General features: G+C 33.6%; 1 protein-coding gene across 6 annotated transcripts in view; it reads left to right on the top strand.

Annotated features, from left to right (window-relative positions):
* FAM3C (FAM3 metabolism regulating signaling molecule C) overlaps positions 1–23,614 on the top strand; it is a 65,720-nt gene that overhangs the window by 19,565 nt on the left and 22,541 nt on the right. For 5 of the 6 annotated variants that reach the window (XM_007504206.3, XM_007504207.3, XM_056799632.1 and 2 more), the window contains exons 2-5: positions 9,666–9,722; positions 14,637–14,741; positions 20,542–20,565; positions 21,872–21,995. In XM_007504206.3, coding sequence (XP_007504268.1) covers positions 9,710–9,722; positions 14,637–14,741; positions 20,542–20,565; positions 21,872–21,995 — 266 coding nt within the window. In that variant the 5' untranslated portion in view covers positions 9,666–9,709. Of the gene's footprint in view, positions 1–1,410; positions 1,486–9,665; positions 9,723–14,636; positions 14,742–20,541; positions 20,566–21,871; positions 21,996–23,614 lie in introns of those variants that run through there. The other variant, XM_056799631.1, reaches the window with a different exon arrangement.

Genomic DNA, 23,614 nt, shown 5'->3' with positions numbered 1-23,614 from the left:
CTCAAATGAATTAGACTTTGAGGAATAAATAGGACTGTATTTGGAAAGCTAAATGATGTCATATTGTGATTAAAAGCAAATATATTCTTCTTCTGGTTGTCTAGTTTACTTTGTATAAAATTCTCCCTAGGCAATATTCAGAGAAATTTTGTTGGAGGGCAAAAGGGAGAATAGGCTCTGGGTCCAGTGAAAGCATGATTCAATCATTCCTGAACTTAAAAAGAGAAGCTATAACAAGATTTGGCCTTTTTCTACTTTAATCATTTTAGAGATATTAATAACCTTACCATTTATTCCAAATTCTAACATTTTATTCTTTGCAAGCTAAAATAAATATACTCTTTAAGATAACATCATGCTACTTTTGTAATTCAAAGTAGGGAATACTTTTTTTGATTAAAATTAATGTTTTTTGAAAGGCAAAATAGGTTTAGAAACTCTCTTAGAAACAGAATGCTCCTCCACCTCAGATAACAGGACCTATTTTGCTGATAATGTATTGTGTTCTAGCTCAAAGTTACTGGATGGCAAGGATCAGAAGCATTTGTTTTTGCACTTAATAATATCAATGAAAAACCTATGAATCCTTTTTTTAGCTAGTATTCATATAGCACTGAAATGCTTTGCAAATATTATCTCCATTGATCCTCACACCAGCTTTCAAGGAGATAGATTTTTTCTTATTATCCACATTATTCAGATGAGAAAACAGATGAAGACAGGTTAAGTGATTTGCTCAGGGTCATACTACTAGTAAGTGCCTGAAACCATATTTGAATTCACATCTTCCTAAGTCCAGTTCTCTATCCACTGGATCATGTAGCTGCCACCAATTAAAATAGTAGGAAAATTTTCAATTAAATAGCAAATTATGTTTTTATATTACAAATTGTCATAGATTTAGAGCTAGGAGAAAATTTTTAGGGTTTTTAGTCCAACACTTCTCATTTTAAAGTTGAGGAAACTAAAAGCCTAGAGAGGATAAATATCTTGTTCAAAATTAGGCAAGTAAGAAGGTGTGAAATTTAGATTACTCCACTCTACTTAGAACTTACTTTATGGTGAAGATAAAAATTGTAATCTCCTGATTGAACAATGAAGGTACTTAGTTCTTTATAGTGAAGCTAGAACTTTAAGCTAAGTCTATTTTTAGATCTTACTACAAAAAGGTGTTAAGTAACTATAAAAGGTAAATTAATCACAAAAAGGTTAAGTAACTAACAAAAGGTGAACTTAACAAAGAAGTGTTAAGTAACTCAAAAAATATAATCTAATCAAAGAAGATGAGAACTAAAGAATGGGCAGTCCTGGAGAAAAGCCTCTGATGTGATTGGTAGACGGGAAAATTTAGAGGAGGGGACACGAGTAAAAGGTCTATATATTTCCTGTCACTTCCTCTCTCCAGTACCTTTGGCGGCAGAGAAGTGGCTGGTGGCAGCATGCTGGGCCTTTTGGCATCTTGGTGTGGTTTTGTCCGGTTTGGTGGTGAGTTTCTGGCTGAGTTTTTCTCCTTTACTTTCCAAACTTTATCCTCTTAGAAGCCTCTAATCTCCTTCAGAGACCTTGAACTCCCCCTGACACAGGCCAGGTGGGAGAAATTCTATACTCTCTTTCTTCTTTCTCCTTAAAATCCTTCCCTCTATATTAATTAAAATTACCATAAATTTCCAGACTGACTTGGGTATTTTATTTGGGATTATTCCCTGGTGACCAATTAATTTAGATTTCAAGTCACAACCCTAAAATTATCTTTACAGAGGAATTCCTTTTTATGGAATAAGGAGAATTCAAAGCTAGATTTTTAAATCTAAATCTAGGACTCTTATGTTTCCACATACCATTCCTTCTTGCCTCTTTGACCTTGCCTTTATCCTTTTTTCACTTACAACATCTTTAATGTCTCTTTTACACATACCAGTAAACAATTTTACTCTCTCCTACCTTAAAGTCAGAGACATCAAGGTGGTACAGTGGATAAGAGTTGTAAGAATTAAATTTTAATGGTTGACTAAAATATATGAAAATTATAAATAATATGGTAGTCACCAATTCAAATGTGCAAAGTTGAAATGACCTTTAATAGCTTTTGTTTACAAAAGAGGTGGAAAGAGTGAAAGTAGAGAAATACAAAAGGGTAGAGAAGACATTAGCTTATCTAACTAAATATTGCTCCAATGCTGACTAAGCCAGGACTTTTTGACTTTCAACAGGAATTAAATTCTCTCCAGAAGACGGGAAGGGAAAGCCAGTTACCCATTCACCCACCATCCCTCCAAGAGGCAGGTCAAGACAATGACTGGAGCTGAAAGTGATTCCTGAGGCCCACTTTCTTTTTTGAGCCAACCTTCTTTTTTTGACTTCCCTGCTTTTTAGCCCCAGAAATTCAGGGCCTTTTTTTAGTGGCTTCTTGTCCCTACCTCTCTTCACAGGGGTCAATCACAGTTTCCAAATTGTCTAGCACTGCAGTGTTTGTGGGAACCAGTTCTCACTTTCTGGAGGGGTGATTACTCATCAAAAGGGTTCACAGATTCCTGGCTGATTAAGTTTCTGAGAGTGTGAATTCTCTAAGTAGTTTGCCAGCTCCTCCACCTAGTTTAAGCTTATGTTGATTCAATCAAAAGATAGACAAAGGAGTGTTAATCCTGTCTTCACAATCTAGTGAGGTACTAAATTGGGGTCTTAAATTATTGTTAACCAAAGTGTTAGCTTCAACTAGGCAAAGAGAATAAAGGATTCCCTTTCAAAAGTGTAAACTCAAAGAGAACAAAAAAATTACTTTTTAAAGAGAGCCAGGCCTGGAGTCAGGAAGACCTGAGGTACTTACTAACTGTGTGACAGTGGGAAAGTGGCTTTATTGAGGCTGTCTGCCTCAGTTTCCTTACCCATAAAATGGGGCTAATAATAAAATCCACCTCAGGGTTTTTGTAAGAATCAACTGAGATATAGTGGCTGACAGACACATCATAATATAAAACACTTAATAATGTTTGTCCCTTTCCCCCTTTCTCTTGACTGTTTATCCTATAAAACTGCTATCCTGTATCTCATTCCATACTTTCCCTGAATTAAATCTGAGCTCAGTTCCTCTGTATCAGCATTGGTAAGGTATTGGCAGGAGTGCTGAGCTGGCACTGGGGGAGATGTTTCCCTTCCCAGTCCAGCCAAATGAGCACTTCCTCCCTCTCCTTTCTGGGATGTGTGTGTGTGTGTGTGTAAATATATATATATATATATATATATATATATATATATAGAGAGAGAGAGAGAGAGAGAGAGAGAGAGAGAGAGAGAGAGAGAGACTGAAAATGAATATATATATGTGTATATATATATATTTTAAAGTGGATATCTTTCCCTAGCAGTCAGCATTGGTCAAGATAAAGAGTATTGGAGTAAAACCTGGGTCCTGCTACTGATTAAACCTAAGTTTCTCATATAGCAAATCACCACAGCTCTGAACTTTTTTTTAATATATAAAATGAAAGTTTTGAATAGGTAGATACTGACTTACCTTTAAAATTATATTCGTTGAAGTACTTGAGCACTCTGAGATGATTTGCTTGTTTCTATTGATATAATTTAGGCACTTTTGAGAGGTATCTAGGAAAATAAAGCCTTATTTTTATATATTTCAAGATAATTCTTCACAAATTGGTTCTTGAATTTTGCTTTTTCTTCCATTGAAACTCTCATATTTTGAATCTTTTCTCTTCTTTTTTTCATATCTAATATATTATCAAGTTTTGTTGATTTTTGCTTTTGAAGTCTCTTATATGTCTCCTCTCTAATCCACTTGCCTTACCTCTTAGTTACTACTTAATTACTCTTAATTATCACCACTATATGGTAGTATGGTAGCCACTTAAGCTATTCTTTTTCAAGGTATTGGAATGCTACTTTGCATTCCATATATTGAATTCTACTCTTGGTTCTATCCCTTCTAGAAAGCCTTCCTTGATTTCCCCAAATGCTAATGATCTTTCTTCTTCTCTGTCTACATGGCCCTTAATTTGGCTTACTTTGTATATTTATTTGTGTTATATCTCGTCCTTAGACTTACAAATACCATGAAAACACAAATTGTTTCATTTGATGCTTAATATAGTGCTCTTAAGGATATATCTGATAAAATTTTCTGTGCATTAGGTTTAAAAGTGAGTTTTCTTCTCCCTTAATTCTATTTTTTTCTACTACTATTTAATCTTCCCCAGATTTCTGAATTTTCTTAATTAAAATTTCTTTTTTTTGTATACTTGAATTTGAAAAAAATGTTGGTAAAATAGATGAATATATTACAGTTTTTCTTTTGAATTAACAATCGTGCTTCTTGACCTTTTGGCTAAGATCAAGTATTGTGCTTTATATTCATCTGTAGAAACTATTTAGCTATTTCTTTGGTTAGGGTCCTATTAGCTCTTCTCTAGCCAGAACTCTTTAGAACTGAAGTAATTTTTGGTAGTGAAGCAGAAAGAAAAACAAATAAATACTTTTGTGGCTTGAGTTATTGACAGGTGCTTAATATCTGTTGGGATGGAGGATGAATTCTTTAGGATAGCCTCAGTAGACTAATTCCTATTTCTGTCCACTTTTACCTCCTCCCAAATCCCTCATCAAGCCTTCATTACTCAGTTTTAATGGTTGTAAATTTCAAGAACTTATGACCTCATTTTTATTACCCTTAACTCTTTTTGAAACCTGATAGAAAATATTTCTTGGTTATCTGTTATAACTTTTTCCCCTTAGTGCAAATAATCTAAGAGTTGATTTTAAGAGTTAGCATCCCAGTATAAGTGGATTCAGAGGTTGTTAATCTTATTTGTGTCATAGAGGCCTTTGGCAGTCTGGTGAAGGCTATAGGTCCCTTCACAGAGTAATGTTTTGAATGAATAAAATAATAATAAATTGAATTAGAAAGGACACTAATTATATTGAAGTAAAGATGTCATTTCTTTTTTCACTTATCTATGTGCATCTACCCCTTAAATCTTACTATTGACAGGGCCCTATCTGCCAGGTTCATCATTACAAAATTATTACTTCTATAAGAGCCATCTATAGAATTAATAAACATCTGAACATTTTCTAACATCAGAAATGAAAATCTAAGCTTGTGCAGCAAATACTTCTGGGCCTCGGTTTCCCCAATCTGTTAAAAAAAAAAAAAGGCTGTTAGACTAGGTGATCTACCAAGGCCTGTTCCAATTCTAAAAATTTGTTTCTCAAAATGGCAAGGATATAAGATTAAGACATCAAACTAAAATTTAGATATCTGAAACTAATTGAATTAATCCTCTTCCCCCATTTATTATTTAATTAATTAATTTAGAATATTTTTCCATGGTTACATGATTCATATTCTTTCCTTCCCCTCCTCCCTCTCCCCTCCTGGAGCCGATGAGCAATTCCACTGGGTTTAAATGTATCATTGTTCAAAATTTCCATGTTATTAATATTTACAGTAGAGCGACTATTTTAAGTCAGCATCCCCAATCATATCCCCATCGACCCGTGTGATCAAGGAAATGTTTTTCTTCTGCATTTCGGTACCTACAGTTCTTTCTCTGGATGTGGATAGTGTTCTTTCTCATAAGTCCCTCAGAATTGCCCTGGATCATTGTATTGCCACTAATGGAAAAGTCCATTACCTTCAATTATACCATAGTGTATCAGTCTCTGTGTATAATGATCTTCTGTTTTTGCTCCTTTTGCTCTGGAGGTCAATTTCTGGAGATCATTCCAGTTCACATAGAAATCCTATAGTTCATTATTCCTTTCACCACAATAGTATTACATCACCATCAGATACCACAATTTGTTCAGCATTCCCCAATTGATGGATACCCCCTCAATTTTTAGTTTTTTACCACCACAAAGAGTACGACTATAAACATTTTTGTACACATATTTTTCCCTATTATCTCTTTGAGGTACAAATCCATCAGTGGTATGGCTGGATCAAAGGGCAGGCAGTATTTTAAAGGCCTTTGGGCATATTGCCCTCCAGAATGGTGGGATCAATTCACAACTCCTCTAGCAATGCATTAGTGTCTTAACTTTGCCACATCTCTTGCAACATTTATTACTTTCCTTTGCTGTCATATTGGTCAACCTGCTAGGTGTGAGGTGGTACCTCAAAGTTGTTTTGATTTGCATTTCTCTAATTATAAGAGATTTAGAACACTTTTCATGTGCTTATTAATAGTTTTGATTTCTTTATGTGAAAACTGCCTTATATTGAATTAATTCTTAATGATTTATTTTAACCAAATGTTTAACAAATTACATTCCATAAACTTTTTTTTTTTTAATTTTTATTTGGTCATTTCCAAACATTATTCATTGGAAACAAAGATCATTTTCTTTTATTCCCTCCCCCCCATCTCACCACCTCTCCCATAGCCCATGCATAATTCCACTGGGTATCACATGTGTTCTTGATTCAAACCCATTTCCATGTTGTTGGTATTTACATTAATGTTCATTTAGAGTCTCTCCTCAGTCATATCCTCTCCACCCCTGTAGTCAAGCAGTTGCTTTTCATCGGTGTTTTTACTCCCACAGTTTATCTTCTGCTTGTGGATAGTGTTTTTTAGATCCCTGCAGATTGTTCAGGGACACTGCATTGCCACTAATGGAGAAGTCCATTACCTTCGATTGTACCACAATGCATCAGTCTCTGTGTACAATGTTTTCCTGGTTCTGTTCCTTTTGCTCTGCATCACTTCCTGGAGGTTGTTCCAGTCTCCATGGAATTCCTCCACTTTATTATTCCTTTTAGCACAATAGTATTCCATCACCAACATATACCACAATTTGTTCAGCCATTCCCCAATTGAAGGGCATCCCCTCATTTTCCAATTTTTGGCCACCACAAAGAGTGCAGCTATGAATATATTCTTGTACAAGTCTTTTTCCTTATTATCTCTTTGGGGTACTAGCCCAGTAGTGCTATGGCTGGATCAAAGTGCAGACAGTCTTTTATCGCCCTTTGGGCATAGTTCCAAATTGCCCTCCAGAATGGTTGGATTAATTCCTAACTCCACCTGCAATGAATTAGTGTCCCTACTTTGCCACATCCCCTCCAGCATTCATTACTTTCCATAGCTGTCATGTTAGCCAATCTGCTAGGTGTGAGGTGATACCTCAGAGTTGTTTTGATTTGCATCTCTCTGATTATAAGAGGTGTAGAGCACTTTTTCATGTGCTTATTAATAGTTTTGATTTCTTTGGCTGAGAACTGCCTGTTCATGTCCCTTGCCCATTTATCAATTGGAGAATGGCTTGATTTTTTGTACAATTGATGTAGCTCTTTGTAAATTTGAGTAATTAAACCTTGTCAGAGGTTTTTATGAAGATTGTTTCCCAATTTGTTGCTACCCTTCTGATTTTAGTTACATTGGTTTTGTTTGTACAAAAACTTTTTAATTTGATGTAGTCAAAATAATTTATTTTACATTTTGTGACTCTTTCTAAGTCTTGCTTGGTTTTAAAATCTTTCCCTTCCCAAAGGTCTGACATGTATACTATTCTGTGTTCACTTAATTTACTTATAGTTTCCTTCTTTATGTTCAAGTCATTCACCCATTCTGAATTTATCTTGGTGTAGGGTGTGAGGTGTTGATCCAAACCTAATCTTTCCTACACTGTCTTCCAATTTTCCCAGCAGTTTTTATCAAATAATGGATTTTTGTCCCCAAAGCTGGGGTCTTTGGGTTTGTCATAAACTGTCTTGCGGAGATCATTTACGCCAAGTCTATTCCTCTGATTCTCCTTTCTGTCTCTTAGCCAGTACCAAATTGTTTTGATAACCACTGCTTTATAGTATAGTTTGAGATTTGGGACTACAAGTCCTCTTTCCTTTGCATTTTTTTTAATGATTTCCCTGGATAGCTTTGATCTTTTGTTCTTCCAAATGAACTTAATTATGGTTTTTTCTAATTCAGTAAAAGAATTTTTTGGTAGTTCAATGGGTATGGCACTAAATAAGTAAATTAATTTGGGTAGGATTGTCATTTTTATTATGTTAGCTCATCCCATCCATGAGCAATCAATGTTTTTCCAATTGTTTAGATCTAGTTTTAGCTGTGTGGAAAGTGTTTTGTAGTTGTGTTCATATAGTTCCTGTGTTTGTCTCAGCAGATAGATTCCTAAGTATTTTATATTGTCTGGGGTGATTTTGAATGGTATTTTGCTTTCTAATTCTTGCTGCTGAAATGGGTTAGAGATATATAGAAATGCTGATGACTTATGCGGGTTTATTTTGTATCCTGAAACTTTGCTAAAGTTGTTGATTATTTTGAGTAACTTTTTGGTTGATTCTCGGTTGATTCTCTAGGATTCCTTAAGTAAACCATCATATCATCCACAAAGAGTGATAGCTTGGTCTCCTCATTGCCAATTTTAATACCTTCAATTTCTTTTTCTTCTCTAATTGCTACTGCTAGTGTTTCTAGTACAATGTTAATAATAGAGGTGATAATGGGCATCCTTGTTTTACTCCTGATCTTATTGGAAAGGCTTCTAGTTTATCCCCATTGCAGATGATGTTTGCTGATGGTTTTAGATATATACTGTTTATTATTTTTAGGAAAGGCCCTTCTATTCCTATACTTTCTAGTGTTTTCAATAGGAATGGGTGTTGTAGTTTATCAAAAGCTTTTTCTGCATCTATTGGGATAATCATGTGATTTTTGTCAGTTTGCTTGTTAATATGGTCAATTATGTGGATGGTTTTCCTAATATTGAACCGTCCTTGCATTCCTGGTATGAATCCTGCCTGGTCATAGTGGATGACCCTTGTGATGACTTGCTGGAGTCTTTTTGCTAGTATCCTATTTAAGATTTTTGCATCTATATTCATTAGGGAGATTGGTCTATAGTTTTCTTTCTCTGTTTTTGACCTGCCTGGCTTTGGGATCAGTACCATGTTTGTGTCGTAGAATGAATTTGGTAGTACATTCCATAAACTTTGAAAATAAAATGAGGACCCCTATGTGGAGAAAGAGCTAAATAGTCATGGTATTTGAATATAATTGAATATTGGTGCTTTGTAATATAATGACAAATAATGGACAAATGATTTCAAAGACTCTTGGGGAGCCTTAAAACTGATTGAATAAAGTAGAACACTACAATGACTACAGTAGTGTTAGTGAAAACAATACCAGTACTACATTTGAATTAATTATAGTAGACAGGATTAGCTCTAGAGAGTAGAAGATGTAGCCATATCACTCATTTCACAGAGAACTGACAGTCTAGGTGTAAAATGTAGCACATAAATTAATTTGCCTCCTCATTATTGTTAACTTTTTCTTTGTAACAGGGCAGAAAATGACTTGATCTAGAGGCATTAATAAGAAGGGGGAATCAAGTGAGATAATGTATATAAAGCACTGTATATTTCCAAAGTAACAAAAGTAAGCTATTTTAAAATAGCAGATGGTTAATGTTTATGTGTTCTGAATGAATTAATTAAAATAACTCAGTAAAAGTTAGTGTGAAACCTTTGTCCTTTTCTGAGTACTGTTGGTGTGTAAAATGGATAGGGGAAAAAACTCCAGTGCCATTTACTAGGAAATCTTTGAATTTTTATTAAAAATTAAAATGATGTATTTTAAAGAATTATGCTGATTTAGATGTAATGATTTATTTGATTGTTTTAGGATGCTTCTTTAATGAAATAGTGCCATAGACTGAAAACGCAAACATGAGGATGGCAGGTAAGATATTTATTTCATTTGTATTTGCATTAATTTGGAAATAAATCATATTGTTCATTAATGAATAAAAGATTAGGAGTTTTAAAAATATTTTGTCTCTAGGGAAGGATACAAAATTTAATTTGAGGAATTATGATATTAGCAGTATAATTCTTTTTTCATGATGGACACACTTAGTATATTGTGCTTAATTAAAGTAATATTTCTTAGACATTATACAAATAATGTCTAGCTTCTAGGATTAAGGTGACTTTTTATATTGTGTGACTTAAATATATTTAAGCTATTATATCATATTGTATCATATGGTAAACATTTTAGGAATCAATGGTGAAATATCAGCTGAAATGACATCTGAAAAACTTACTTGTTTTCATTTGTAAAATCTCTTGATAGTATACAATGAGGTTTTGGGATCTTTTCTTTCTCCTTTATTGAAGCTTGAGTTTAAAAATTTCAATATCTTCCATTCATATACCAAAAATCCAATTCAATAAACATGTAGTAAGCATTTATGATCTACTGGGCACTAGAATTTGCTTTGTTATAGGAGTTTTTGCTCTAAAAGAATTTACCTTCTTGGATGGCAACATGTACAAAAATAAAGTCACAGTGATGCAAAGTGACTTCAGCAGAGAACTTTCTGATGATTGGAGGGATCAGGAAAGACACAGGAAGTAGTACACTTGAACTATGTTTTGAAGGAAGCTAGGAATTGTAGGAGCAAGTATTTCAGTTAGTCAATCAATAAACATTTATCAAGTGCCTGCCTTGCTCCTTTAAAAAAATTGTAAGTGAGATGATCTCTGTCTCCAAGGATCTTTTGAATGAAGGAGACATGAACAAAAATCTAGAGGGTTGTGAGGGAGAGAACATGGGTGTTAGCAGCTGGCAGGGATCAAAAAAGATTGTTTGTGGAAGGTAGTTCTTAACTTTACTATATTGAAGAAAACCAGTAATTCCCAGAGGTAGAGGTGAGAACAGTGTGCATTTGTGCCATGAAAATGGTCAGTGAAATGGGCCAGAGATGAGAATGTAGTTTTATGTATGAAGAGCAGCAAGTGAGCCAAGATGACCTGACCATAGAGTATATGATCGGTAGTAATATATAAAAAAAACTAGGGAGAAAGATAATAAATGGCTTGGTTTAATTTAATTTAAATGCCAAATGGAGGAGATTATATTTAATCCTAAAGGTAATAAGTAGTTGTTGGAATTTTAGTGAGTAATATTGTCAGACCCCCATAGGAAAATTTATTAGGTGACTGCATGGAGGAAGGATTAAAGAAGGGATAGCTTCCTCCTGATTAATAAATGTTTATTTTCTCTCTCTGCAGCCCTCCCTAATATTGAAAAGAAAAAAATCCCTTGTAAAAATTATCCATAGTCAAGCAAAACACATTCCCACATTAGTCATGTGAAGATAGATTTGAGGTAAGATACACAATGTCATTTTTGAGGAACAGCTAGCAGACTAATTTGCAACAGTGCAGAATATGTGAAGGGGACAAAATAATAAAAAAGACTGAAAAGATAGGTGGGAGGCTTAAATTTCCCAGCCAAGGTAATTGTATTTAATTCTAGAAACAGTAGGGAAACATGAAACTTTTTTTAAAGTAGTGAACATGGGCATTATCAGAATTGTGTTTTAAAATGATCAGTTTGTCACCTGTAAGAGGTTGGATTAAAGAGGGAAGAAACTAGAATCAAGGGCACCACTTAGGAGGAGGCCATTATACTGAGAGTTGGTAAGGTTCTTACTAGGATAGATAAAGGGTTCGGAGTGGAAAGAACATGAATGTGAGCAGTGATGTAGAGCTAGAATGAACAAAACTTGGTAAGTGGGTATAGAGATGGAGAAAAAGGAAGGAGTCAAGAATCCAGTAGTGGAGACAGGGTAAGAGCCTTCAGACAAGTGGGAAAACTCTAAGAGCATTGTTATAGAATATTATAGAAGAATGGATGCAGGAAGTGAGGAGGGAGGGTGACACAGAGAAAGATCAAAGGGAAGAGGACTGAGAAAAAATCATTGAATTGAGCAGTAATTTTGGAGAAAGCAATGAAAAGTAGAGTAGGGAGTTGGATTACAAAGGATTGAAGAATGAGTTCTAGAAGTGGTGAGGAATGAATATTAACCACCCTTAATAGTATTGTAGCAAGTGAACTAACATATTAACATTATATGTGGAGAGATGAGTAAAATACTTATTAAGGATATAAAATATCAGGTGATTACATATTTTGCAGTACAAACTTATTAGAGAAACTATACTAAAAACATTAAATAATTATTTACAAAAATATTAAGAAAAATATGAAAATAGTTTGTGTTAGGGCCTATAAGCATAAAATAAAAATTGTTCCATAGATAATTCAAGGGAGGGGGTATCTTGGTGAACCAGTTTTCTGTTTCCCTTTCCTATCTGATATTCTTTTTAGCTTTACATTGAAACCATGTTTCTTTTCTGTGGATTGCCTATGCCCTGGAGGTAGTTGCTGCTCATAAATACCTAGTAAATACCTGCTCAGCATAGAGATTAGGTAATTTTAATTACCTACATCTCATAGGCAAACAATAGATTGTTTTCCTAGGGGATACTTCTCAGAAGTATCTTAGATGTGTTAAGAGTGAACAAACAAGCCATTGAATAATGTAATTTTAGAATAGGAAGGAATCTTATAGATTGTCTGTCCAAACCCCTCAGTTTACACTTATGGAAGTTAAGGCCCCTAGAAGTAGTAATTTGTTCTAAGTAAACTGGACTTATATAGTGGCACAGCTAGGGCTAGAACCCAGAGCTTTCTTGTCTTTCTTTTTGGTATTGACCAATAGGGGAAGAGGCACATTAAGGGGGAAAAAAAAAATCAAAATCATGATTTTTTAATTAGGTTGTTTTAAAAAATCTTTTTTGTAAAACAACAACAAACAGCCTTTTTGTTTTTTTTAATGACCAGCTCCCCCCTCAAAAATTTTATTTATGGGACATTTTTTTTTAATTTGGTCAATTTCAAACATTATTCCTTGGTTACAAAAATCATATTCTATTCCTCCCTCCCCTCCCATTACCCCTCCCAGCCTATTATTTTTAAAGAAATTAAAGCTCAGATATGCCTGAAGGATCTCTTATTTTGTTGACATAGGTAGTCCTTTCCCCTTCCTGTGACTTAGTAGATGGCCTCAGAAATACACTGTAGCTGAACAATTTATTATTTTTTACCCAACCTGGTGATGAGTCTTCCTATATTTAGCTGTACTGGTTCTTGGAAACCAGCATAGGTCTAATACAGTAGCAGTACTTAAAGCCTTTCTTGTTTGCTTTCTGGAGTTATTTTTGGGCCTAGCAATAGAACTTGGGTAAGAAAGCTCAAATATAAATATATTATTATTAATTTTTTTGGGGACTGAACCTGTGATTTTTTTTGATAGGCAACTTCTTGTGAAGAAACATGATATACCACTGTACTTATTCTACAATTTATACTCTTTGAGAGTTACCTGGGGCACTGAGAGATCAAATGATTTACCAGAGGCCACACAGACAGTATGTTTCAGAGGCAAGAGTTAAAACTCAAGTCTTTGATTTAGAGGCTCAATTCTCCATTCACTGTTTTATGCTTCTTAGATAAATAAAAAATTTAAATTACATTCAGACAATATGTTTAATCTCGAGAAGTTTCACATGGATATTTGAAGAAATTTCATATGTAAATATGACTATACGCCCCATTACTCATTCTGAAATCTTTTTAGAAGAGCCTGAGAGTAACTCTTTTCCCCAACATTCACCATCTCTCATTCCCACAGTTGATTGTAGAAATGCTATCCATGTTTAGCTTATACAGCTCTTCTAATTTTTCCTAGATTAGTTTTTCCCTTTTTAAAAAAGAATTACATTGATGATTGGATTACCAAGGCAGCTAGGTAACACAATGAGTAGAGTGCTGGAGTTAGGAAGACATCCAAATCTGGCCTCAGATCCTTTCTAGCTGTGTGACCCTGAGCAAGTCATTTAACTGGGGTTACCTGGCAGGGTTGTTGGACAGAACAAATGAGATAATATTTGGAAACGTTAGCACAGTGCCTGACACAAAGCAGAAACTTAATAAATGCTTATTTTTTTACTTTCTTTTTTCCTTTCTGCAATGATTTTTATTTTCTTCTTCCTTTGACTATTGCCAAGGGATAACATGTCTCAGAAGCAGTATTCATTCTAAGGGTTCTTGCCCTGCCTGGAGAAGCCTGGAGACAGTTGCCCTCACTCCACTCTTTTATGCCTACTTCTAACTGTGCCTCTCCAGCTCTAGTTAGGAGGGGAAATGAAAATAAAAGAAGTCTTCCAAAAATAACAAGACAAAATTGCAATGGGTTTTGTATTAGGGAGTCAAGTTTTAAGGATATTGTTGATAGCTAATAACAAGTTATTATTCTTCTGTCTGCTGAGGTTAGTATAGTCAACACTACTTGGTACCTTTCAGTAACTTGTTCAGTACTTAACTACCTTGTTTACCAGTAGAGCTAGTCATTCACAGAACTTCTCTGTTGTTGTTGTTGGTGGTGGTGGTGGTGGTGGTGGTTTCTGTGTGTGTTACATTGTATATAGGACAGTGATTCTACTGATTATCACTCAAGTGGTTTTTTCAGTAATAATAAAACATTTATTTTAAAGGTCATACATGCCTATTCTTATTGACTATTAATGAGCATTTTGTATTGGACAGGGTTAGTACATGGTTAAAAATGATCTGAGTCCATCATCTACTTGCTAATTGGTAATTGGATTGTGATTTGATTATTAATACTAATAATAATTATACTAATTAATACTACTAATAATAGGATTTCATATACCTATATTTATTAAAAGATTATATGAAAATTTTATGAAATGACTTAAGCTGTTCCCTATTTTCTAGGTGCTGTAAAGTTGGTGGTTGCTGTAGCAGTATTTCTACTGACATTTTATGTTATATCTCAAGTATTTGAAATAAAGCTAGATTCAAATTTAGGAAATTTATTTGGTAAGTTTCTTCTGTTTCTTTTTAACTCTTATTCTTTGTAATATCTAGGTCTTCAAGTTATCTTTACCCTCAGTTGCCATTTTGTTTTCTTTTTTTTCTAAGAGAAGTAAATTTGATTATTTTGATCCTTTGTAATATTGAAATGCAAATAATAGTGGCTCTTAAAATTATCAAATATCATGGAACACATAGTACATTTAAGATTCTGCCATTAGGGGAACAAAATTAAAATACATATTCTCGATGATCCTTGGGAGGGAGAACTTTTTTTTTTTTAGATAAAAATGTCAACTTTTAAAAAATGAATAAAAATGCATTTTCTCTCCCTGTCTGCTTTTCATTCTGGTGGGTGGGGGAGAGGAAGAAAGTGATAAATTAAAACCCTTGTAGTGATATACATAGTCAGAAAAAACAATTCCCTCATTGGTTCATACACACAAACAGGAGAATAATTTATGAAATAGCAGTAATATTGTAATGACAAACAACTTTGATCTTAAGAACCCCGACTGACCTAATGGTAAAACATGATTCTAGAAGACCCTAAAGCTTGGGATATCTATATCTATATCTATATCTATATTTATCTCTACCTCTATATCTATATCATCTATACATTTCTATATGTATTTAAAGCTGTATTTATGTAGATTTATATTTCTTTAATTTAAATACATTATTTCTGTCAGGCAGTAAGTATCTGTGTGCCTATAGATATAATCTTGAATATTTTGAGGAAATTACTATGTTAATCTGTTAGGTGGTAGCATGCTTTATTGTTAGTCTTCTAGATCATGGCTGATCATTGGGGTTGATCAGGGTTCTTAAGATCAAAGATGTTTGTTATTATAATGCTATTATTGTATAAATTGTTCTCCTGATTTTATTCACTCCATTCTGCATAAGATCATACAATTCTCCTAGGCTATGCTGAAACTATTTCTTTCTTCCATTTCTTATGGTATAGTTCATTCTATTCATTACTAAAGCTTAGTCAGCTATTACCCAATTAATAGGTTCCACTTTTATTTTCAGTTCTTATTTTGCATTTAAAACAATAGCTATTTTAAAAATTACTGGATTTCATCATGTAATTAGCACAAAGTGTATTTCTCCAATAATCATAAAGAATATAACTTAAATGTTGATTTGCTAAAAAGTTGAAAGTATATTAATTTATGTCTATGATTCATATAAGCTATGGAAGCTAAATAGAAGTTTGTTGTTGAATCACCTAGAAAATATTGGAATACAGTTACTAAAGACCTACAATATTTGAAGACAAACTGTTTGTCTTATTTGTAGCTCTTCATAGTTATATTGAGTAATCATTTAGTTGAAACATTGTTTGAAACAGTTTTAACTAGTTATACCATCATAGTGAAAATATGAAGCTCAGTAACAAGGCTTTTAAGTTTGTTTGAAGTGAAAGTAGTTCTATTGATAGATTCAGAATCATAAAAAAAAAAACGGATCTTTGAGATTGTCTGTCCAGTCTTAACTTTCCATCCAACTTTGAAATCCCTTTGTGTGTGTGTGTATGTGTGTGTGTATGGGAGAGTGAGAGAGAAAGAGAAGGGTATAGTAATTTGTTCCTATTTGCTCTCTTTCAGTGATGGGAAACTGACTAAAAAAAGAATAGATTTATCTTTTCTAGTTAAACATTCCTGATTGATGTTTATAATTATAGAATTATGAGTTGAAATCTGTCTACTTGTAAATTTTACCTATTCAGTCCTTAGAGCCACACAAAATAAACTTAATCCTTGTTCCACATGACAGCACTTTAGTTATTCAAGGATAATGATCATATGTCTCCTAATGCTGTTCTTCTTTAAGCCAAATATCCCTGTTTCCTTTAACTCTTACATATAACTTGATTTCCAGACTTTTTACTATGGTCTTTGATAATTGGATGATGCCTAGCTGAGAAAAATAATTAGTAAATTAGATCTCAGAATCAAGACTCAAAATTAATGTTGTCAGATATTTAATTAACAGTGGGCCATATCTAACAAGATGATCTATAATAGGGAGAAATGTAAAGTCCTGCACTTAAGCTTCACAAAATTACTGTCTGATTGTAGGTCAGGATTTTAATTTACTGCAAACTTAATGACAGTCAATATTAATTTTAAAAATGTAGACTCTGAAACAAAGAAAGTAATAGTCTTATTGTATTTTGTGTTATTGATCAGATCACTCCTGTAGAATTCTGTTTGTACATTTTACTGAGTTATACATATGTTATCATTTGATACCTATTTCCATATTATTCATTTTTGTAATAGAGTAATGTTTTAAAACCAAAACCCCAAATCATAGACCCATATAGACAAATGATAAATTATCTGTTTTTCTTCTGCATTTCTACTACCACAGTTCTTTCAATGTAGATAGCATTTTTTCTCATAAGTCCCTCAAGATTGCCCTGGATTGCATTACTTTTAGTATCAGAGTCTATTACATTTGATCGTTCCACAATGTTTCATTTTTCTGTGTACCATGTTCTCCTGGGTTCTGTTCATTTCACTCCACATCAGTTTATGGAGATCTTTCCAGTTCATATAGAAGTCAAGTAGTTCATCATCCTTTATAGTACAAAAGTATTCCATCACTATCATATACCACAATTTGTTCAACCAATCCCCAATTGAGTGATCTCCCTATTTTCCAGTTTTTTGCCACCACAAAGAATGCAACTATGAATGTTTTTGTACAACCATTTTTTATTATCTCTTTGGGGTACAAACCTAGTAATGGGAGCTGGATCAAAGGGCAGACAGTCTTTTAGCACCCTTTGGGCATAGTTCCAAATTATACCTTCCAGAATGGTTGGATCAATTCAGAACTCCACCATCAATACCTTAATGTCCCAATTTTGCCACATTCCCTCCAACATTTATTACTTTCCTTTACTATCATATCAGCCAATCAGCTAGGTATGAGGTGAGTGATACCTTAGAGTTGAGTAACATTTTAAAAGGAATTTTGCCAACACCAAGGCGATTCTTTAATTCCCCCAATTAATTCCCTAGCTTACTCTTTACAGAAGCTATTTCAACCTTTTCTTCCCTCTTCAAGCCTCCCATGCTTCTCCCTCCTATATCTCAACCAAGAAAATTGAGACCAGAAAGCTCAAGTTTTCTTCCATTCTGTTTTTCCAAAAACCTCTTGATCTGCTTCTTTACCTCACTCTCTGACTTCTTAATCAGATGGCCTATCTCCTTGACAAGGCCGACATTCCTACATGCTCATTCTATCTCCACCCTGTCACACTTCTCAGTAGATTATGTTCATATAACCAGTCTTCAATATACCCAAGTCTCTCCCATCCTTAAAAACACAGAACAGCCCTGCACTATACCTTACTATCCCCTCAAGTTATCATTGTATATCTCTTCCTTTTTATGTATCTAAACTCCTTTAAAAAATTAACTATACATGCTGATGCCACTTCCTGTTTTCTGATGTATTTCTTAATACTTTTTAGTCTGGCTTTTAACCTCTCTTGTCTCAACTGAAACTACTCTCCAGACTTATCAGTGATCTCTTAATTGCCAAGTCTGATGGTCTTTTCTAAGTCTTGCTCCTTCCTGCTCATCCTATCTACTGCGTTTGACACTGTTTACCTCCTTCTCCTTTTAGATACTCTTTTCTAGGTTTTCATGAAACTATTCTTGTCTAACTGCTCTTTCTTAGTCTTTTTTGCTGGCTCATCATCTATATCTTACTCCCCTACTTTTCACATTTTTTCAATGGTTCTGTCCTAGACCTTTCTCCCTCCATATTCTTTATCTTGCTAACCTGATGGGTTTAATTCTCATTTCTATGTAGGTGACTCTCAGATATAGGCACAGAAATACAACACAGACAATACAACAGAGACATGACACAGGCACATGCAGACTGATGCCAACAGGGAGTCAAACACAAACACATAAATGGATGCATATGGACTGACAGACAAACATATAGATATATACAGAAGTGTGCCTTTCTTCTTTATATAATATGTATATTTCTATATATCTTATTTTTCCACATATGTATGTGTGTGTGTATATATATATGCATATATATATATATTTGTATATCATCATCATTTCAGCCCTATATCACCAATTACTTCTTGAATATTCTAAACTAGAATTCCCTTGAATACATTGCAAATTCAGGATGTCCAAAATGGAGCTCGTTATCTTTCTCTATAAACGCTCTCCTATTCTAAATTTCTTTATTCTAATCTCCCAGGATCAACCTCAGCATTATTCTCAGTTTCTTACTCTCCCTCATCCCATACAGCTATTCAGCTGCAAAATCTTACAGTTTCTTTTATGAAATCTCTTATATTCTCTTTTTTCTTACACACACACAGCTACTACCATCTTGGTAAAAACTCTCTTACCTATTACCCAGATTAATGCAGTAGTCTCCTAATTGGTCTTTCTAACTCAAGTCTCTTACCACTCCAGCCTATCCTACATATTTCTCCTGAAGCAATTTTCTTTAAGTGCATATGACCATGTGTCTCTCTTTCAGTCAACTCAAGTGGCTTTCTGTTTCTTCAGGAGTAAATAAACTCCTCTCTTTAGCTCTTTAAGTCCTATTCTGTCTGGCCTCAACTTAATCTTTCTACCCTTTTGGACATTACTATCTGTCTCACACTATTTGATCCAGCACAGCTAGCCTTTTCTTTTTCTTCCCACACAAGTCTCCATTTTCTTTCTCCATGTAGTGTCTATCCCATATTACTGGACAAACTCTCTTCCCCTCTCCCTCACAGTCCTCTTTTAAAAACAGGCATTATATAGTCTATATAGTTTCTTTTACCTAAACTATTTTGTGTATGTTTGCATTTATTAATTTTATAGTTATGCTGTGTTTTTATATGTACTTGTTGACTCATTTGACCATGTAAGTTCCTGGTGACTAGGGAATCATTTCATTTTTTGTACTTGTATTTCTAGCCCACTGCTAGGCACTTAATAAATATATGCCTGGAAAAGTTAAAGAAGTTCTGGTTGCTTATTTTAGAGAGTGACTAGAACATTTTTTTTTATCTTTAGGACCCACTTATGGAAGAGACAATAGATATATTTAGAAGATAGAACTAGGTCCAGTAAGTAGAAGTTAAATGGAGGCATATTTTTGCCTGATGAGAAAAGTTTGAAAACCAATAAAACATAGAGAAGGCCAGAAATGGAATGGGCTATTTTATTAAGTGTAGTAACTTGACTTGTCAATGAAATTGGCCAATCACAAGTTGAATTTTATCAAGTACAATGGGCATTACTGCATTACATACATATGATTAAATTAGATTCCTTCTTTTAATCGAGGATTCTGTGATTAGTAACTCAAGAGTCTAGTTTGACTGGATTTAAAAAAAATTCAATCTTCAGTAATTTTGAAATGTTTTATTGCTAGCAATGATGGCCATTGAATATATGGTAATCAGAGTTTAACATATAGAATGCCTGTCTGATTGGACCTTAAATTTACAATGATAATTAAGAGATGACAACTACATTTACTATCTATATTAAAACATACCACACTGTATTCTGTCATTATAGTTTATATTTGTGAACTATAGCTATATTGCATATGTGATCTTTTCTTGTTGATTTTTCTTTCAAGGTGCTTTATTTTTTCTGTGATAGAGGTTATATACAAAATACCAAACAACAAACATTTTATGGGTTTATTAAAGATTCAGCAGGCACATTTCACATTCAACACCTAGCTCTTTTTTCTTTGCCTGAAGATAACTTTATTTTTGTGTTTTTTATTTTAGCAAGGTCAGCATTGCAGATAGCTTGTAAGTATTTTATATCTTTAAAGAAATTTATTTTTTAATGTTTTAGTAATGTGCATTTTTAAAGGGAAAAAACTAAAGTTTTTCTGGTATAAAATTCAACATATAGAATTGACCTAGAAGTGAGATAATTTCAAATGAGAAATAACTTCAGTTACCAATTTTTACTCTCCTTGACAAGAGGTTCTTAACCTGGCATCTATGAACTTAAAAAAGAATACCTTGACAGCTATATTTCAGTATAATTGGTTTCCTTTCTAATCCTATGTATTTCATTTTATTCGCTTAAAAATATTTTAAGAAGGTATCTGAGGTGGGGGCAGCTGGGTAGCTCAGTGGATTGAGAGCCAGGCCCAGAGATGGGAGGTCCTGGGTTCAAATATGACCTCAGACACTTCCCAGCTGTGTGACCCTGGGCAAGTCACTTGACCCCCATTGCCTAGCCCTTATCGCTCTTCTGCCTTGGAGCCAATACACAGTATTGACTCCAAGATGGAAGGTAAGGGTTTAAAAAAAAAAAGAAGGTATCTGTAGGCTTCTCCAGACTGTTAAGTGAGTTCATACACACACACAAGAACTTGAAGGCATGACAGTTGACAGAATGGAGAAGGGATATTCCCCTTAAAGGAGATAGTATATGGGTAAATATACCCCAGTACATTCATTTTTTTCCTAAATGCTGAAATTGTTTGTTTCAGTATCTATATAGAATAGCCTTTTAACATAGGGTTTGACTAAAGTGAATACTAAATTTAAGGTTCAAAAATTATCAGTGTCTCTCAATGGAGAAAAAAAATGAAACTAATTTAATTCAAGTGCTCAATCTACCCTCCGTCTTAGTCAAGTTATTTTATCTCAGTTACAAGGACACTTAGGAACTTTTGATTAAACTATTTAGAAAGTTTTTTGAGCTCGGAGAAAACAAATCTTCCAGTATAAATTTTAAGGTGCACTAATACACACAGAGTTACATATAGCTAGCATATTTTTTTGTGAATTATATGTTCAATTTTAGATAATCTAGTGGAATTCTGATCTAATGTGCTCATTTTGCAAATAAAGGCATAAAAGGATTAAATTATTTAGAGTTTTTAAACCAAATTAGTAACAAAGATTAGAACTCATATCTTCTGATTCCCAGTTATTTACATTATACCATTTGAATTTTTTTTTGTATGCCATTCCAAGGGTGTTGTTAACACTCAATTAGCCACTTAGTACATTATCTATTTTGCACTTAGAATTGTTGATTTTCACCCTGTATTTGCTATTATTGTTTTATCTAAAAACCATATCTATTTTTCCAAAGATACAAAACCTCCCAGGTATAAATGTGGGATTTCAAAAGCTTGTCCAGAAAAACATTTTGCCTTCAAAATGGCAAGTGGAGCAGCGAATGTTGTTGGCCCCAAAATTTGTGTGGAAGACAATATGTAAGTACTGGCATAAATTTGGAATTATAATTTCATGAATTTATCATTTTAATTTAACCTCCAAAACCAAGTTGAAATGTCTCTTTTAAAAAGAGGCTTATTGATTTTGATGAAGTTAATTTTCATATTTTCATTTCTAAATAATTATTCACAAAGATAGTGCTTTCTAGGTAGTATTTTTACATTCAGTACTTAATTTGTAAAGACACATTCTCTTTTTTTCTGAAATTGTTAAATGAACTTTTTTTAGGTTTAGAGAATATTACATTTTACTTCTACTGCATTTTGTATAAGTAGTCTCCCAGCTCTGAAATGTACTTCCTCTTCCCCTCCCTCTCTAAAATCTCCTAGCTTTCTTGAAAATATAGCTCAGGGACAGCCTCTTGTGTATATATAGAGTCTGTACTTCTAGGAACCGTGTTATAAGCTTTACAATTATCTCAACTGATCTTCATATCCACCCTGGGATGCAGGGATTATTATTCCATTTTATAGTTCAGAAATCTGATCTTCAGATAAATTGATAGTTATATGTTTATAAAGTTTGCATATTGTAGAAGCAAGGAATACTGGGCTTTTGGGAAATCAGTAATGCCTGAAAAAGTTAACCCTTGTAATTCAGTTTTACTGTGCAACTTTGAGATCCCTAAGTTCAACTTTTAGCTCAGCTTTACTAATGAAAATTTATTAAGGCTTTTCAAAAATTTTTATTACATTATGTGCAGAATCAAATATTTTCTTGACTAGTAGTCAACCCAATAATTTTTTAAAAATTACTAACTGGTATTAAATGTCTTCGAAAGCATCCATAAGTAATGCTAAAGATTCAAGTAGTCAACAGAGAAACTGGTATTCAATTGTAATTAAAATTGCTTTCAAAAGAAAGACATCAGAAGCTAAAGATGAGCAATTTTTAATCATTATTAATTTGGATATTCTGGTTAATGGAATTGTGCTAATTTGATACTCTTAAGTTTTTATATTTTCTTAAATCTTTTCCCTCAAAATTGATATTATATAATTAATAATTCCATGTGCTCTATGCGTCACAGAAAATAATCATAAAAGACAGGCATATAAACTTTTACTAGCTGCCATTCTGTTTCAAGGTAGTACATTTACCAACAAACCAAATTTCAAAAATACCTTGAATATCCCTTACATAGCATACTAGTCTTCCTACAAAATTCTTTTTCAGAATTAATGATCAAATACAGACATGAAAAAAATAACCAGATAGTGAACCTCTAGGCTCATTTTTTTGGAGCATAAATCTTAGAGTTTGTTTAATTCAACATGATTGTTACGGAGTGAGATCCCAGATTCAGAGGCTGAATGAGTTACCTGATGTCACATAGTGATGGGCAGAATACAGGGATGCACTCCTACTTAGTTGATTTTAAATCTAGTCCTGCTTTCACTGAACTATCTACCTTAGGCTGACTCTCTTTGGTTGGAAACCCCAGGTAACAAGGTACTCTGTGATTTCATTGATCTTGGGCTCATGGAATGGCATGTAAAAATTAGCTACAAGTGTATTTATTGCAAAAAAATTCCTGGTAATGTGCAAATTGAGTGTGTTGGATAAAAATGAAGCAAATGTCACAACCAGATGGCAG

This window comes from Monodelphis domestica, chromosome 5 (genome assembly GCF_027887165.1).
Source record: "Monodelphis domestica isolate mMonDom1 chromosome 5, mMonDom1.pri, whole genome shotgun sequence".
Lineage (NCBI taxonomy): Eukaryota > Metazoa > Chordata > Mammalia > Didelphimorphia > Didelphidae > Monodelphis > Monodelphis domestica.
This window is presented reverse-complemented; position numbering and strand designations above follow the sequence as displayed.